The following is a 19,221-nucleotide window of genomic DNA, read 5'->3' on the forward strand; positions in this document are numbered from 1 at the left end:
TACGTAAGTCCGTTTAAAAAAAGAAAAAACTAAGTTTATGCCTGTATCGCCGTTATTAATGAAGCTGCGAGAAGTCATTGCTCTTTGTTTCATGAGCCCTTGTTCGCAGTTCGCCGAAGTCAGAACAGATTATAAGTGTATGTGTCGGGTGAAAAGCGATTTTAGGTGAGTAATTTAGTCGCCCCATGCTGTATATTAGCGTGGAAAGGCTGAAGTCCGTTGCTAGTCATTAACCATTCAAACTAGAAACTGAAAGTATTTTATTTATTCGTCCGCTATTATTCATGGAAGACCGTTGTTATTCAATCCGTTGCAGGCCAACAGCAGGTGCTGCACATATCCGAGATCACTTGGCTTGGCGGTGTCTCTAACTCCTCACACGTCACACTCGAAGTGAATGGCACGGCAGAGACCTACGAACTGGCACTGCACAAGGTAAGCAAGTAGTTCAAAGTAGGCAGCACTGACAAGGCCACGTATTTGTTTTTAATTATCTGATGGTAGGTCCTTCACATGCTTGTATTAAGGGTAATCATAGCAGTTTGCTTGTGTTTAGTTTGTATTACCTCTCGTTGTCGAAAAGTATCGACTGTAGAAATCATTTGTATGACATCTCGAGTAGTGAGCCTATCCTTCCAAGGGGAGAGTTAAATATGAAGCGTTTCGTTTTTGATGGACATATGACGTCGGTCAAGTACTGCAAATTAGAGTCAATTTATTGACAAAAACATTATCTGCCTCTTAGTTTTACTGTTATTTTAGAACGCCTTCATTACATTTTTGTGCCATATGTCTACTAAGTTATACTGATGAGTCTCCGGACTCTACGCTGAAATCATTTTGCAAGATAAGCACATAATGTGAAGACACAATGTGGAGGATTTCTGATCTGATTTTCTTTCAGCATCAGTCAACAGAGGTTGCATGCGAGACGTAGCTGTACGTTCCACAAGTTAGGCAATTCCGTCAAACACGTTTTTTACGTCGTACACTAACTGTTCTAGATCGTTCTTCACCATCTGGTCAGCAGATATTTTTTGACGTGTTACAGAGGACTTACGTTGCAAATAAATAAGCTGCCCCAAAAAAAGCCTCGCAATAGCCACATAACTTGAATATTTTCTGTTTTTCCTTTTTTTAATTGGAAAACTACTCTTTTAGTTGCAAAAAACGCAAAGTACAGGAACTTGTGTGATGCGGTGAAAGTAAATCCGCATCTTCATTGCAGGTGAGTAGAGCGCAGTGTCTCCAAAAGTAAAAGGTAGACAGGGCCAGCGGATAATCTAAAACTTATAGCTTATAGTTACCGCGAGGAGGGTGCAACAGAAATACGCGATGCCTTGCAGGAGACCACTGGGTGACATATGAAGACCAAAACAGCATGTAACTCTCTGCACTTGGTCATTACGTCCTCTAGGCGACCATTACAAACAATAGTACGAACGCTCTAACGCTGTGGTACACAAAGGACATGACAAGGGAGCAACTGCAATGGAACCTCAACAAGTGACGACGCGTTGTCTTCGGTAACGAATAAAAGATGTGTCTGACATCAGATCGTCGTGGTACATGAGTGCTGAGGTGCACTTCCCAGACATACAGTCACACATGTCGCAACATGGAGGTGGGTCAGTCATGTTTTGGGCCAGGATCGTGTATGTACTTCAGATCTCTCTCATTGCTAACAAGAATAATTTGAGGACTGTGCAGTATCGAGGAAAGGGTATCGCCTCTTTTTATAGACAACATTTAGGCGATGGAGTCATCTATGAGGATGCAGGAGTACAACGTGCCCTCTTCGTGAACACCTTCCTCCAGGCAAGCAGGATTCAACCGAATGAGGTGGTGTGTAATATTGCAGTATATGGTGACAGAAAGTTGACTGATCGTGTTGGGGACGGGTTAAAACTTGCAGTGCGTCACCACAGGAAGCCTCATCACATACCTAATGGCCTCCAGAGGGCTGAGGCCGTGCAGTGGAACAGGACTGAGCAGCGTCTCGACCACCAAGGGAGATGAGAGCATGTTACAATGAACGGGGTGCAGGAGCACGGCGTTGAATGCTACTCGACAGCAGATTTTCATTTCACAGGTGTGCAAAGATCAGCATTTTCTGGAATCTACCTCTGTTTAATGACCCTAGGGTTTCACACCCCCAGTCTCTTTGTTCATGTTTGTGGCCGTTATATATAAAACTACAGACGGTTCGGCTGCTCTTGCAGGTATCTTTCAGCATCCTAATGAAGACTGCCTGGAGAAGTAGTACAAAGGACAATGGTCATATCATACATGACGCGGAAACACACCCAGCCTGATTTTGTTGAAATCCTTTTATTTCGGCTATTTTTAATTTTTATTTCACATTAAAGTAACATTTTTAATTTCATAAGTTTTAGTCTTTCATTGCCTATTCTTTTGAATCTAAGCCCACCGTCGTTACCAGATACGCAAGTGGTGCTAATATTTTGTTGGGAAGTTTAGGCTGGTAACATAAGAATGTACCGAAGTGTACACTTGATTTGCTCAATCAGTATTATTCAATATTCAAGCGCTTTCACCAAGAAAGAGAAAAGGAAATCGATTCAGTTATGAAGAAGTTCTGCAAGTTAGCCACCAAAAGATATTGATATAGGTAGAGACGAAAAATGCAAAATTGTAAGCTTTGGTTGCCGGTGAATGAATGTGCGAGACTGCAGCGCATTCTCACCGCCCAGATGGCACTTATAGTAAACAGGAGATATATCAACAACAGGGGGTAAACTCTTTACACATTGCATTCCATGTACTCAGTTGGACAGTAATTATGCCACCCGACAGGGGCGTGAACAATATAAGCAGATGTCAGCAATTCGGAGAGGAGACTTAGTTGGGCTCAAAGAAGCCGGTTGGAGCAACTGGCGAACCTCTAGACTTTTGAATAGAAGCGATGACGCTAGTCGACGATGTCAACAGGAAGGGAGAAATGTGGCCGCAGACAGCGTCAAGGAGGAACCAGTCTACCTAGACAGATGACAGTACGAGAAGGCCGAGCAGTCGTCAGAGAGGCACTCTGAGGCAGTGGCTACTGCAACCCAGTAGATAGGCCGTTCACAGAAAGAGGGTTGAGCTCGTGTTGCCCCTTGCTGCGAGCATCATTGACCACTATACATCAAATAGCCCGTTCCTAGTGGTGTCGAGCAAATTCGATTTGGAATCTCATTGGTTGGGGTAGAACTGTCTTCAGTGATGGGTCTCGCTTCGAGCTGAGCCCTTAAGACCAGCTCGGACGTCTCTGGAGATGTCCTGGACATCGGTGGGATAGGAACCTTACTGTCGCCTGCCGACAACCAGGAGTGATAGCCTAGGGTGCCATTTCCTTTCACAGCAGGATCCGTTTTGTCATTGTCCACGGACCCTTACAGCGCAGCGGTAGGTCGGCGATATTCTAGGCCCCGTTTTGTTGCCCTTCATCGCAAGTAATCCTGGGCTTATATTTCAGCAAGGTAATGACCGCCCGCACACGCCGTTAGTTTCTACTGCTTGTCTTCTTACAAAACTCTACATTTTCCATCAAGGACGCCGCAACTCTCCCCCAGCTAACAATGTTAGGAACATTATAGGCAGGGCCCTACAACCAAGGTCGATTAACACGTCAGTGGGAGAGAATGAGGTACAATATCCCGCAGGAATACATCCAAAAACTCGAAGAATCAATGCCAATTCCAGTAACTGCTTCCATAATGGTCAGGGGTGAATCAATACGTCACTGGGTGGTTTGTGGGGGTTGAAGGAACCAGACTACGAAGGACCAAAAACAAGCAATTGAGATCACAAGGGACGACACAGAACCAGAGAGATACAAACAAAGACCATACAAAAGGAATTAAAAGCACGACCATGAAAACAAAAAAGGAAATGCCAACGACCAAGAAACACACTAAAATCCACAATCTAAAACCGGGGGCCAAAGGCCAGACTCAACATAAAAAAGGACCCGAACCCTTAGATTGAGCGTTAAAAGTCCCCTGCACGAATAAAACTCAAAACTAAGTCAGCCATTGCGGTGGCGTCCGCTAAAAGTGTAGGGAGAATGTCAGGCAGCGCAAACGTCTGCCTGAGCCTAGTTAAAAACAGACAGGCCAACAAGATGTGGACCACTGTCAACACTTATCCACAGCGACAGAGAGGTGGGTCCTCACGGCGCAAGAGATGACTGTGCGTCAGCCAGGTGTGGCCAATGCGTAGCCGGCAGAGAACAACTGAGTCCTTGAGGGAGGCTCACAAGGAGGAGCGCCACACACCTGTAGTCTCCTTGACGACTCGAAGTTTGTTGGGTGAAGGCAGTGTGCGCCTTTCATCACTCCAGGCGCCAAGTACCTTCTGCCGCAAACTGAATGGAGAACACACTCCGAAAGGCCAATCTCCAAGGCCGGTGCATTGACTACCTGTTTCGCCAGCTTCTCAACATGTTTATTACCCAGAATGCCGAATGGCTCGATGTCCACATAGTCCACAGAGCAGCCACAACGGGCAAGAGTGTGGAGGGACTCCTGGATAGCCATCACCAGACGAGAGTGAGGGAAACACTGGTCGATTGCTCGTAAACCACTCAGGGAGTCACTACAGATAACGGTCTCACATGGGCAGGAGCGGGTATACTAAAGGGCGTGAGGGATGGCTACCAGTTCGGCAGTGAAAAAACTGGAGCCAGCTGGCAATGAGCGTTGTTCATAATGGTCCCATAGAGTAAGAGCATTACCAACACGACCAGCAACTAGTAAACCGTCAGTATAGACCACGTCAGAACCTTGAAACGCGGCAAGGAGTGAAAGAAAGCAGCAGCGGAGGGCCTCAGGAGGAACTCAGTCCTTCAGGCCCTGTGCCAAGTCAAGCCGAAGGTATGGGTGCAGCACACATCACTGGGGTAAGCTATATGGGCCCAGAAAACAAGTTTGAGAGGGAAAAACTCAAGTCCACAGAGAAAAGGGTTCGTACACCCTGAACAGGGCCGCCGATCTGGAAGATAGGCGACCAAAATGGGGAACAGCAGATGGTAATTGGGCCAGTAACCGTTGGCGCTGGAACCTCCACAAGTATGCTGTTGACAGGGCTTGTCCGAAAAGCTCCAGTGGCGAGTCGGATCCTGATATGAAGGGTAGGGTCCAGCAGCCACAACTTGGAAGGGGATGCTGAACTGTAAGCCAGGCTGTCATAATCTAGATGGGGCAGAATTAACACCTGGTACAGTCGTAGAAGGTTAGACCCCAGCTGGTGTGACTCAAGGAACGAAGAGCGTTAGGATGTCGCCAGCACGTTTGCTTAAGCTGCCAAATATGAGGCAGCCAAGTCAACCGGGCATCGAAAACCAATCCCAAAAACCGATGCATCTCCACCACAACAAGAGGTTTACCATTAAGATAAAGCTGTGGCTCAGGGTGAACAGTGCGACGCAGACAGAAATGCATAACGCAGGTCTTGGCAGCCGAAAACTGGAAGCCATGCGCTACAGCCCAACACTTTGCCTTGCAGATAGCGCCCTGCAGCTGCCATTCGGCAGCTGCCATGCCAGTGGAGCTATAGTACAGGCAGAAGTCATCAGCATACAAGGATGCTGAGACAGACGTTCCCATCGCTGCAACGACACCATTAATTGCAACTAAAAAGAGGCAGACACTCAAGACAGATCCTTGTGGGACCCCATTCTCCTGAACTCGGGAGGAACTATGGGAAGCTGAACTTGCACGTGGAAGGAACGAAGTGACAGAAAATGTTGTATGAAAATCGGGAGTGGGCCATCAGATGCTGACGGTGGGCAAAGGCCATAATGATGGCAGACTCCAGGCAGACCAGATAATCGGTGGCAGAGCGACCCTTACGAAACCCACTCTGAGACAGAGCCAGAAGGCCCCGAGACTCAAGTATCCAGCTCAACCTCTGGCTCACCATGCATTCGAGCAACTTCCAAAGAATGTTGGTGAGGCTAACTCCAGTGGGTTGTTTGGTTGGGGAAGGAGACCTGACAGCATGGTCATCGTTCTCATCGGATTAGGGAAGGATGGGGAAGGAAGGCGGCTGTGCCCTTTCAGAGGAACTCCAGTGGATTCTTGCCATGTTCAACCCAGGTATTACGATGCTTTTCCCCCATTGCGACGGGAACGCACCCTCAACCCACATACAGTTGAAAAGGTCGAGGAGGCCTCGCTGGAAGTCCACCAAGAACTGTTTAAGCATCTGACAGTGGATGTGATCTGGTCTGGGAGCCATATCAGGGCAAGCAGCTAGGGCACGTTGGAATTCCCACTCACTGAATAGAGCATTGTACGCTTCAGGGTGGCACATGTGGAACGAAAGACTCCAACCTTACAACTGCTCTTTTAGGATGCGGAAGGCCAGAGGGTAATGCGCAGAAGTGGAACTCTGAGCAAAATGCTCTGTCATGATGTTTGCAATCGCGTCGGAGTCAGTATAGACTGCTACATTCAGTGAAAGCCCAGGTACGCTGACAGGGGTCCGATAGCCATAGAGTCGCCGAATCTTGGCCCAAACCTGCAATGGAGAGGTACAGAGACCAGTGGTGGGGACATACCTTTCCCAGCACTCCTGCATGCGTTAGTGAACATAGCAGCGTTTAAAGGCGATGAGTTGTTCGAATGAGAGATGCCGCTTGTGTAGCTGGAGGACCCTCCTGCGATCTCTAATCGCCTCAGCGACCTTCGGTGACCACCAAGGCACAGTCCTCCGCCGAGGGGACCCAGAAGAACAGGTAATTGCAGATTCTGCAACAGTTGCGATGCCAGTGGTGACCAAGTGAATCACCGCATCAATGGTGTCATTGGAAAGAGGCTCAATAGTGGCAATGGAGGTGATCGAGTCCCAGTGAGCCTTATTCATAGCCCATCTGCAAGGGCACCCAGACGAGTGACGCTGTGGCAGTGACAGAAAGATCTGAAAGTGGTCACTACCGCTCGTTCATGGCTCGCTCGCTGACTCGCTCTTCGAAAGAATTTTGAAATATGGAGGTCCAACCCGAGAGGGGACCATCACATAAGAGCCGAAACGTGTGAGACTCATTATTTCAGTCGCCTCTAACGAAAGGCAGGAATACCGCAGGCCTATCCTAACCCCCAGACCCCGCTGTGGGGAATACGTTACCGCCTTGGTCAAATTTTGAAGCTGTTTGTCTTGAATAAATTATCAATTTCTCCTCAAACTGTAGTCATTTACATTTCTGTACATGTTCATCACATTTACAGATTTCTGCCCCAACCCGGTAATTCCTTCGTGTTGCGCCCTCTATTTTTTTCTTAGAGTTTATTACCATGTTACTAGAGGGCAAACATTAATAGCCTCGATGAAGTTGTAGTATTTTCTCTTTTTCTCCATGTTGTTGTTGTTGTTGTTGTGGTCTTCAGTCCTGAGACTGGTTTGATACAGCTCTCCATGCTACTCTATCCTGTGCAAGCATCTTCGTCTCCCAGTAACTACTGCAACCTACATCCTTCTGAATCTGCTTAGTGTAGTCATCTCTTGGTGTCCCTCTACGATTTTTACCCTCCACGCTGCCCTCCAATACGAAATTGGTGATCCCTTGATGCCTCAGAACATGTCCTACCAACCGATCCCTTCTTCTGGTCAAGTTGTGCCACAAACTCCTCTTCTCTCCAATTCTATTCAATACCTCCTCATTAGTTATGTGATTTACCCATCTAATCTTCAGCATTCTTCTGTAGCACCACATTTCGAATGCTTCTATTCTCTTCCTGTGCAAACTATTTATTGTCCATGTTTCACTTCCATGCATAGCTACACTCTATACAAACACTTTCAGAAACGACTTCCTGACACTTAAATCTATACTCAATGTTAACAAATTTCTTTTCTTCAGAAACTCTTTCCTTGCCATTGCCACTCTACATTTTATACCCTCTCTACTTCGACCATCATCAGTTATTTTGCTCCACAAATAGCAAAACTTCTTTACTATTTTATGTGTCTCATTTCCTAATCTAATTCCCTCAACGTCACCCAACTTAATTCGACTACATTCCATTAACCTCGTTTTGCTTTTGTTGATGTTCATCTTATATCCTCCTTTCAATACACTATCCATTCCTTTCAACTGCTCTTCCAAGTCCTTTGCTGTCTCTGACAGAATTACAATGTCATCGGCGAACCTCAAAGTTTTTATTTCTTCTCCATGAACTTTAATACCTGCTCCGACGTTTCCTTTTGTTTCCTTGATTGCTTGCTCAATATACAGATTGAATAACATCGGAGAGAGACTACAACCCTGTCTCACTCCCTTCCCAACCACTGCTTCCCTTTCATGTCCCTCGACTTTTATAACTGCCATCTGGTTTCTGTACAAATTGTAAATAGCCTTTCGCTCCCTGTATTTTACCCCTGCCACCTTCAGAATTTGAAAGGGAGTATTCCAGTCAACATTGTCAAAAGCTTTCTCTTAGTCTACAAATGCTAGAAACGTAGGTTTGCCCTTCCTTATTCTAGCTTCTAAGATAAATCGTAGGGTCAATATTGCATCACGTGTTCCAACATTTCTATGGAATCCAAACTGATCTTCCCCGAGGTCGGCCTCTACTAGTTTTTCCATTCGTCTGTAAAGAATTCGCGTTTGTATTTTGCAGCTGTGACTTATTAAACTGATAGTTCGGTAATTTTCACATCTGTCAGCACCTGCTTTCTTTGGGATTGGAATTATTATATTGTTCTTAAAGTCTGAGGCTATTTCGCCTGTCTCATACATCTTGGTCAGCAGATGGTAGAGTTTTGTTAGGACTGGCTCTCCCAAGGCCGTCAGTAGTTCTAATGGAATGTTGTCTAATCCGGGGGCCTTGTTTCGACTCAGGACTTTCAGTGTTCTGTCAAACTCTTCACGCAGTATCGTGTCTCACATTCATCTTCATCTACATCCTCTTCCATTTCTATAATATCGCTCTTGTATAGACACACTATATACTCGTTCCACCTTTCTGCTTTCCCTTGTTTGCTTAGAACTGGGTTTCCATCAAAGCTCTTGATATTCATGCAAGTGGCTCTATTTTCTCCAAAAGTCTCTTTAATTTTCCTGTAGGCAGTATCTATCTTACCCCTAGCGAGATAAGCCTCTACATCCTTACATTTGTCCTCTAGCCATCCCTGCTTAGCCATTTTGCACTTCCTGTCGATCTCATTTTTGAGACATTTGTATTCCTTTTTGCCTGCTTCATTTATTGCATTTTTATATTTTCTCCTTTCATCAATTAAATTCAATATTTCTTCTGTTATCCAAGGATTTCTACTAGCCCTCGTCTTTTTACCTACTTGATCCTCTGCTGCCTTCACTACTTCATCCCTCAAAGCTACCCATTCTTCTTCTTCTGTATTTCTTTCCCCCATTCCTATCAATTGCTCCCTTATGCTCTCCCTGAAACTCTGTACAACCTCTGGTTCTTTTAGTTTATCCAGGTCCCATCTCCTTAAATTCCCACCTTTTTGCAGTTTCTACAGTTTTAATCTACAGATCATAACCATAGGAGAAATTAGTTTGGAATTTTATATTCACTTAGCAGAACTCGATATGTTTCTCATTCAGTCACATACGTTTCGTCATCTGTGTAGTATCTTGTGTGGTTCTCAGTCTGTCGCTTATTGTGTTTTATGAACTCTTACTTTGTGGGTTTCCATTGATCAGTTAATTATGGATACACAGCATATTAAGTATTATTTTCAATACTTTCTCCCTGGTGTATGCAACTCTATTTTACTTCTTCAGTCGCTTTACTTGTATCTTGGCTTAGGTAGTGTACAACAAAAATCAAAGGATGTACTATTAGAGCTGACATCTGCGGTAATTGTTTTTACTCTACTGTTGTTGTTTTTGATTTTCCCTTGTGAACATCATAAGTAAAACAAACGAGATTGTCCAGAAGAGTGATACAACGATTTTAAAACGAAACCAGTTGGATAATCTGAAATTTAATCTCAAGTAATATGAGATGGGGCAGGGGGAGGGGGAGGCGTGGTGGTTGTGAGGGTGTGAGGGTATTGGAAGCCGTCGCTGGGCTGGAACTCGTAATTTTCAAATAGAAGTCTGGTGACAATTCAAACAGTTAGATAATTACTGGAGAAACGCAGTAGTGCCGCGATGGATGTGTTTTTGATTTTTCTTTACTGAGCCGAATCTTTGTGTCACTACTTCATGGGACGTCGCTTTGTTTCAGGTTTATAAAACCAAACTCATCTTTCATCTGAGGTCATACTTTGAGGAAAAAAGCTTCGCCTTCAGTCTGGTAACGGAACGATATTTTCCGGCTAATGTCAAGTCTGCGACTTTTTATTTCAGGGCAGGATATCCGCAGAAACCACTGAGAACAAATATTCGATGATCACGCAATGTGATAATGAGAGATACACTCTCGTACGAAGCTCCAATTATGTTAATAATTTCGCGCTGAATGATGCTTCAATATGCATAAAAATACATTTTTACAATTAAACGAACAAACAGGTGAGTTTAAAATACTGTATTGTAAATATGGACGAATTTCCTCATTAAATGCTAATGAAGGTGAACAGAGATTTTAGGAAAGACACGGGACATTGTTTGAGGCAACGCCGTCAGACGAAGGCAACTCTGTTCAGTATGTGATCAAAAGAATACGGACGCTCGTACGTAATTCGGAAGTGACTACTGGATGTCAATAGAGGCGTATTCGCCATATACAAGGCGGCGGGGAACACTGTGCTGTCAGTAGAGAAGCAATAACAACTCAGGGCTCTGTGTCTTCAGAGGTGGACTCGATGTCATCTGAGTAATAAGTGCACCAGGGACATTTCACCCCTTCTAAAGCTCCCCAAGTCGAGAGTCGTTGAGCAGAGACGTTCGAGCATTGCTGCGACTGGCTGTAAAAATTCACGTCAAATGAGCGAAAGGAGTCACTAGTCAGTTCCAAAATCCAACCAAGCGTCCAGCTAGCACAATCAGAGTTGAAAAGAATGTGGTAGAATGTCAGAGCACCTCATCGTAGGCCTCAAATTTCTGTAGTCAGTATCAAGCGGCGCTTGAGGTGGACAGTGGATGACTGCAGACGAATGATTTGGATATGGAGCATGCTGCGGCAGTCCAAAGTACGGGTCTGAGTTCGGAGAAATCCTGAAGAGTGTCACCTGCCGCCATGTGTAGCGCCAAGAGCAAAGTACGGAGGAGGCGGATTTCCTTGTGGTCAGGATGTTGCCCCCCTTACAGTCCTTAAAAAAAAAGCTTTACCTTTGGAAAGATATTAACACATTTTACTTTCCACCGAATAGTGTTCATAGTGTGAGTCGCGTTAGTCATTACAGCCCTTCTATTTCGTGAACACGGTTCAATAGGTCGAAAAAAAGGTTTTCGGCAAATTATCATACGTAGTCTAGGTGCCTCATTATGTTTTATGCATTATTAGTGATTTGAGACTGTGGATGTTAAAAAAAAAAAAACACTAACTGCAGCATTCCACATAACAAATCTGGTCAATGCAGACAGTGATTTAAATGACTTTCAGCTTCCTCTCTGAAAGCCAACATACAACTACCTACCTACTTCTTGCCTCGACGGCTCAGGTTTCCATGGCGAGTACCGTAAACATCGTGTATCTACAGGGTGTTACAAAAAAGTACGGCCAAACTTTCAGGAAACATTCCTCACACACAAATAAAGAAAAGATGTTATGTGGACCTGTGTCCGAAACGCTTAATTTCCATGCTAGAGCTCATTTATTTTCGTCCACCTACGCTCAATGGAGCACGTTATCATGATTTCTTATAGGATACTCTACCTGTGCTACTACAACATGTGCCTTTACAAGTACGACACAACATGTGCTTCATGCGCGATGGAGCTCCTGCACATTTCAGTCGAAGTGTTCGTACGCTTCTCAGCAACAGATTCGGTGACCGATGGATTGGTAGAGGCGGACCAATTCCATGACCTCCAAGCTCTCCTGACCTTAACCCTCTTGACTTTCATTTATGGGGGCGTTTGAAAGCTCTTGTCTACGCAACCCCGGTACCAAATATACAGACTCCTCGTGGTCGTATTGTGGACGGCTGTGATACAATACGCAATTCTCCAGGGCTGCATCAGCGCATCAGGGATTCCATGCGACGGAGGGTGGATGCATGTTCCTCGCTAACGCAGGACATTTTGAAAATTTCCTGTAACAAAGTGTTCGAAGTCACGCTGGTACGTTCTGTTGCTGTGTGTTCTCATTCCATGATTAATGTGATTTGAAGAGAAGTAATAAAATGAGCTCTAACATGGAAAGTAAGCGTTTCCGGACACATGTCCACCTAACATATTTTCTTTCTTTGTGTGTGAGGATTGTTTCCTGAAAGTTTGGCCGTACCTTTTTGTAACACCCTGTATGTGTCGGTGGTGCAAGTTTCGTTGGAGAGTTGCATGAACTTCGAATAATAGGTCATTCAATGGCCGCAAAAAGAGGAAAAAAATAATCACTATATTCAGTGTATTCTTACTCCGTGATTACTTCTTAGGTCTACGAAATATATATACCACTAAACTGCCTCTCTAAGACCTGCTGTTCCTGCAACAAAAAATAGCTTAGTTGCATTTAAGGCAAAAAGTTGGTGCCTGTATCACGGCTATGAATGAAGTTGCTAAAATACATTACTGTTTGTTTCAACAGCCCATGATAGCTCTTCATCATGGTGTAAATTGTCCACAGTTTTCCTAACAGGTCAAAAATAATTTGAGGTGAAAAAGTTCCGCACTACATGGTCTTCAAAAAGTCTGTGGCCGAACTGACAGATACGATGACGGAGAAGACAACAACAAAAAATATCTCTTTCCGGAGCGCAGATTCACTAATCGTCAGGCATGCTTAATTGGCGCTGTTGCAATGTGCAAGTACAAAAAGTACTTTCTTGAAACATCGTTACACCAGAGTTGATTTCAGGTACCTAGTACTGTGCCATCCAGTCGCTCGTATTTAGCAGTTAACCAGGATGTGGCGCTTTAGTGCGTGCTTGGCGGTCGCAATACCTTACGCTGAACACCACTCATACAAAGATCCTTGGACCTCGCCAGATTAGATTTCTTTCTCTGGGGCCACATGATTGCTCGAGGATTGGCATCTGTCCACACATGTGTGTTGTGTTAACTTACTGTCATCTCTTGTAAACCTTGCCTCAGCTGTAGAGATCAACCTGTCATTCGGATCTTAAGCAGACAGTATCTTAACAGGTATTGGTTTCCGGAAATTTATTTATAGTTCAGCGGACAGTATCTTAACAGGTATTGGTTTCCGGACATCTAATTGCAGTTCCAGTTCTGACCCATAATACCTTCAGTAGGAATACGCGACACTTTTTTTTTTAATTCCCTATACAGAAGTAAGCAAGAGAAGAAGATGGGTAATAAACAACATGAACAAGAACCAAGAGGTAACAATAAGATCGAAGGCCAAGAACGTAGCGCTCGGATGTGGAATGTGGCCTTTCGCCACTGGTGCTCAGTCCATCAATCGAAGAAGAAATCACGGAAATAAAAGAAAAATTCAGTAGAGGGATTAAAATTCATGGTGAAAGGATGTCTGTAATAAGATTCGCTGATGTAATTGCTAGCCTCAGTGAACGAGAAGAAGGTTGTAAGGAATGAACTGTTCAATCAACACAGAATATGGGATGAGAGTAAACAGAAGAGAGACGAAAGTAATGATATGTAGCAGAAATGAAAATAGCGAGAAACCGAACATGGCCGCATTGGGTAGCCGTGCGGTCTCAGGCGTCTTGACAAGGTCTGCGCGACTCCCCCCGTTGGAGGTCCGAGTCCTCCCCCGGTCATGGGCACGTGTGTGTGTGTGTGTGTGTGTGTGTGTGTGTGTGTGTGTGTGTGTGTGTTGCCCTTAGCGTAAGTTAGTTTAAGTTAGTTTAATTAGTGTGTAAGCCTAGGGACCGATGAACTCAGCAGCTTCGTCGCATAGAACCTTACCACAAATTTCAAAATTTCAAAAAAAAATTAACTTCAAAATTATTTTTGCAATGTGTAGATAGAGTCGACCCAGATATTGCTCATTACATGTTCCATACGACATCGATTGTCGACATAAAACGTCGGCTTATGTGCAGTTACAAACAAAATTATTTCTGAACCGAAATTTTACGTGCCCATTCGGAAAGTTCGGTTTTGTCAATACGTTTTAACAGGGATAGTAAAATACGAAGAACAAATAGCAAGCTAGCAGCCACTCAGTAACGCTGAATATTTGGCGGTAGCAGTCAGTAGATGCGAGAACAGGGTTGTCGCTGTTTGGGCACCCCATGGAAGATGTGATGAGCATTTTTTGTTTGGGCTGACTCCAGCTACACAATGCCAAACCTAAATTGCGAGAAATTTGCGGAAACACCAGAGAAAGTGGACCTGACTGCTCTTAGGAGGGACATCCATGTGTGTGTGTGTGTGTGTGTGTGTGTGTGTGTGTGTGTGTCGATGGTATATAATCGACGTTGTTTCTTTCATTTTCACGTAGACTATGTTGTTTCTCGAAGACCCTTATCTGGTACGATGCTGCCTTCAAGCGGATGTATCGCTGATAGAGCTGCGATTGTAGATTATGAAGTAAATGTAGTAGACATCTCAAAACTGAAAGCCTTTTTGTTTCCTTCACAGTCGGAGTCGCAGCTGGAGGAGTGCGCCACCCCTGACGGAGGTCACGGGCAGTGCCGCCACCTGGCCAACTGCGTGCTGCCCAACTTCACTCAGAGCCTCGATGACTTCCTGCCCTACCTCTGTGTGGTCGACGGCAGGTCAGCAGAAGCTTCCAATACAGAATTAATTTCTACAACGTTGTGGCGTCATTTGTGCAGAGTGCACGCCCTCGTCTCTGTTGCGAATGTTCTCTGCTGATGGTGTTCTTGCAGCTCGCTTAATCACTGGATCAAAACAGGTGGAGGCTGAACCACTCATTTGCTGTCTCGGAGGTGTTCCTCTTCGCTGCCTGTCCTTCCTTAAACTTCCATCCATTTTAATAACAAATCACATAATTTGCAAGCACTGACGATTTGCTGCCTCGACGCTTACTACATTTTTATCTGACTCTTTTGGTTAAACATTCCCCCTCTCTTGCTCTATCCGTTTCGAACCTAGCCACTGATGTCGACCAACCAGTAGCGGTATCAGGCATTTAATCCAATAACCCTTCTCCAGCATAAGTGGAATAGTGCCTTTCTATCCAATGACGATGGACCGCCAATGGTGTCCACAAGAGATGAGCTACCATACGCCCCTTCTTCTGCATCAGAGCGGGAATATTAGCCTATGACTATGGCCTACCAATGGTAGCCATATGAATTTTAACCAATACTATCACTTCTCCTGCAAGAACGCCACCTTTATAAGTGGACGCGACACTCGTCTCTGACAGTGTTGCAGCAATAGTGAACACCAAAAGATCCTGAGGAAGATCCCAGCAGAGGGGTCGAAACGTCGAACATTTTAAAAGAAACATGACGCGGCCTAATAACCCACAATAATTTAACTTTATTACTTTACTCGACAGTATATTGTTGTGTTTTACGACAGGAACAGTTACACTTGTACAGTCGGGATTGTCAGTCGCTCGTTCGCCTTGGAGCTGGCTGTACATTGAATAGCCAAAATATTGGAAAATGACGCACTGCTGTTCCTCATGCACGCCCGAAAATTATGGAATATGTTTCTATTTAAATCTTAATAATAATGTCTTTTCAAACACCGAAGAACAATTAATTAATTTCAGGCTGAGCCGTAGCGGGATTGTTGGCGTCGCCTTTCGAATTCCTGGCGCCACTAGAGCAATCTGTCGTGTGATGTCCATGTGGTTTCGGGCCACTATGATCTTTGCTAGAGGTTGGTGAAGGGGGACGGCGGTGCTGTGGCGAGGCGAGTTGGGCAGTTGATAACGGACAAATCGCGAGAGGGGAGCTCGCCTTGTGCTGGGTGCAGCCTGTCTGCCTTTTCTAACCGTGGCGCAGCGACACCGCGTCGTCGCGCTGTCAGAGCGTTGTCGGTACTGTAGCTCAGCGGTCGGTACGTTAGCTCAGCATGTTCGGTCATAGGGTTAGCTACCCTCTGTAATAAAAAAAACTGAGTGGACGGATCAAGGAAGAATATGGACGGGTGTCATCGAACGTCCGCCCCGAGCAAATTCAACGAACAATACAGAACAAAGATGAGATAAAAAAAGCGTGTTCGGTCAGAGGGTTAGTCACCCTCTGCAACAAAAAACTGAGTAAACGGATCAGCGATGAGCTTTAATGGGTGTCAGGGGACGTCCGTCCCGAACAAATGGAACGAACAATGAAGAACAAAATGAGATAAAGATTTTCTACGACTAATTATTACTGTTTAAAGAGACCCTTTTGGGTCTTACTATTATCGCTATTTGGGCGTAACATGTTCTCGCTCCCCGAGGTTAATTATTTTGCAATTGGTCTCTGGTTCTTTGTATTGAAGTTATTCAATATCGGAGTCTCTATATTTTATTTATTATTGGTTTACGTGAGAGTTATTTGTCTAAGTGTTTTGTAGCTGAAGTTGATAAAAAATTTTCAGTCATTTAAATTTTATTAATTACAGGTTTAACGAGAGTTATTTGTCTACGTCCGTTGTGTAACTAAAGTTGATTCAAAATTTTCAGTCATTTAAATTTTATTATTTACTGGTTTAGAGGAGAGTGTCTTATCTAAATTTTGTAACTGGAGCTGTTATCATTGAGGGCCCGCCTGTTCCCTTTTTAGTTAAAGTAAGAGCTGTTTCATAATTTAGTTTAGCCAAAACCCTTGTTAATCAAGATCTACCTGTTTTATTGCCCTGTTATGGAGAGATAAAATCTTACTCAGTGTACTATGTAATTAACTGAAACTGTGGTTGCCAAATCACTACCTGTTTCAGAGGAAGTATGTCAGCAAGGTACAAAAAGGTAATGGCACATTATGGTAAATGGGGCTTAACTTTTCGCCTTCACGCGAGTACTCCCATGTCGGAAGAAAAGATTTTAGAATAATGTAAAATGACATTGGGAACAAGATCCCTCACCGCGTACTAAAACGAAAATAAGCGTCCAAATATCGTCTGCAAACTGAAGATGTTATTCCTCTGAAAACATACTACAACCAGTAAGGAATCGAGCATATTACTATAAAAAGTTTTCAGTTTAGACCAGCTCCCTATCAACTACTAACGACAGCTTCTTATACAGTGGCAAACTCCTCTCATACACTACGTAAATAGAAACAATGTTGGAGCGTTTGGTTCAAACTATACCATAGATGTAACGCTGCTATCGTTGTTTATTTACTTACGGTTGCATTTTGGATTTTTAGATGCTCAGGTCGTAGTCACATGAGCTTCTTATTAACATCTCCTGTGACGAGTTTAACATACCAGCAAAAATATTTCACTGTTAGAGATGGAAAATACATGAAATACCGATTCCAGAATGTCATTTTAACGTTACGTAGAGCTTAACGGAAAATGATACGATATCAGTAGCATGTTTGTACAGAAAATCTGCAACGATCTGTCACTGACGTCTTCACTTGTTCATAGCTGTAAAGATGCAATCTAAATATGAACTGCTTCAACACAAAACCGCTCCTGTTAGCTTCCAACATCAGATTTGAATTTCACGACTGTTTAGCGGTTATAGATCTTTTGCATACTCCTTAATACAGAAGTGTTGCGTGTTTGTCGACTGTTTCAGAGAGACAAATTACTGAACGTTAGAAGAAAAGTGGGGACGACTTACACAGCTTCTCTTTTTCACCGACTGTATGGACTGTGCAGTTACGTTCTGAACTATTTTTGTGTTTCTGTTGCAGTTATGTCGGAGCTTGCTGTCCGGACAACACGATTCATGCCACGCTCATTGGATGAGGCACATGCTGATTGCCGAGACCATTATGCTACGCAGAGTTTTGTTCCAGAAATTGCCTTCCGTAGCTGAGGAAAGCAAAACAGGAATTTTTGACGATCACCCAAAGACAAAACTTTGTTGAATAATTTGTACTGATCGCTCGTTATTATTATCCACAGACATTAAATATTGTCACAACAGACGTTAGTTTCATTTTATTCATTTTATTCGGATAATATTGGTTTCGTTTCCTGAATGCTCACTTTTCGCTTCAGAAATTCACTATACCAACCATCATAACGCACAAAACCACGTTTGGATGACAGTATTACAGGCGTAAAACAAGATCATGGTACAGCCATGGTGTAATAGTACAGTACACGTACACACCGTCTATAAGTTTTGCAAATGCAAAGACTTAACACAGTTGATAGTCGTCTCCCAATGTAGAATGTAGCCTTTCATTTTGACGATGAACGATTGGACTTAGCTCCCATTTTGCCGCGCCTTGACTGTTTAAAAAACTTATCACCTGAAGATGTATCTCGATTGGTTTGAAACCAGTACCGACTTTTTAACAAAAGTATTTTAACAAGTGCGGAAAATTTTATTCGCCGTGTGGAACTTTGATTGCTGTTTCCACACCTTTAAAATAATATAGCCTAAATTACCACGAATAGACAACAAATTAATGGAAACTGTACGAGAAATTACAGCGAGTCCACGACGTGAAGAACTTTCCAGCTCTGCAGTTAAAGAGACCTTTCTAATCTTACACGCTCTCACATGTACAATGAGAACCACCGAAGCCATCGCCCGTGGCTTCGTCGAAATTGACACAAGCGACGAGCATAGAAAACAAGCACGAAGGTTGCATTGTGTAACATCTGGTATGATTTTTTTTCTTTAGTAATTTAATTGAAAGCTTTGTTGCTTTGGTAAAAATAAAATTAGTTCTTTTTGTCGTGACAGAATAAATTACTATTAATCACACCAGATTTGTCGGAGAACAGCAGCAACATGTGTAATTGATCCAGCTTTAAGAAATTCTATTACCTTTTAGCGGAAAATTCGTGCGGTACTCTCCGACGTTAGAAAAGTCGTGGAGTTCCGTTCGGAGCAGGAGGCGGCTGTCTTTTCTCATTCGCGATATCGAAAATTACTAAAAAATGAACAGAAGTTTTTTTCGGAGGAAGATCGCGTGGAGAAAACAGACAGAAGTTACATGAAAGAAACCTAAGGGACCAACTAATTGGATTTGTACGAACATATAAGCGGAACTGAAAGAACTTGGAATAAATACTATAACGATGTCCTCACGACAGCCTCCTGTTACGACAGAACACACACT

The 19,221-nt window shown here is 43.8% G+C and overlaps 1 protein-coding gene across 2 annotated transcripts in view; it reads left to right on the top strand.

The window, feature by feature from the left end:
* The window catches only part of LOC126354626 (inter-alpha-trypsin inhibitor heavy chain H4-like), a 99,785-nt gene extending 81,713 nt beyond the window's left edge, over positions 1 to 18,072 (top strand). For both annotated transcript variants that reach the window (XM_050004397.1, XM_050004405.1), the window contains 3 exons: positions 317 to 435; positions 14,645 to 14,781; positions 17,836 to 18,072. In XM_050004397.1, the coding sequence (XP_049860354.1) occupies positions 317 to 435; positions 14,645 to 14,781; positions 17,836 to 17,890 (311 nt within the window). In that variant the 3' untranslated portion in view covers positions 17,891 to 18,072. The remainder of the gene's footprint in view (positions 1 to 316; positions 436 to 14,644; positions 14,782 to 17,835) is intronic.
* The last annotated feature ends 1,149 nt before the right edge of the window (positions 18,073 to 19,221 follow it).

The sequence above is a fragment of the Schistocerca gregaria genome, chromosome 1 (assembly GCF_023897955.1).
Source record: "Schistocerca gregaria isolate iqSchGreg1 chromosome 1, iqSchGreg1.2, whole genome shotgun sequence".
NCBI lineage: Eukaryota > Metazoa > Arthropoda > Insecta > Orthoptera > Acrididae > Schistocerca > Schistocerca gregaria.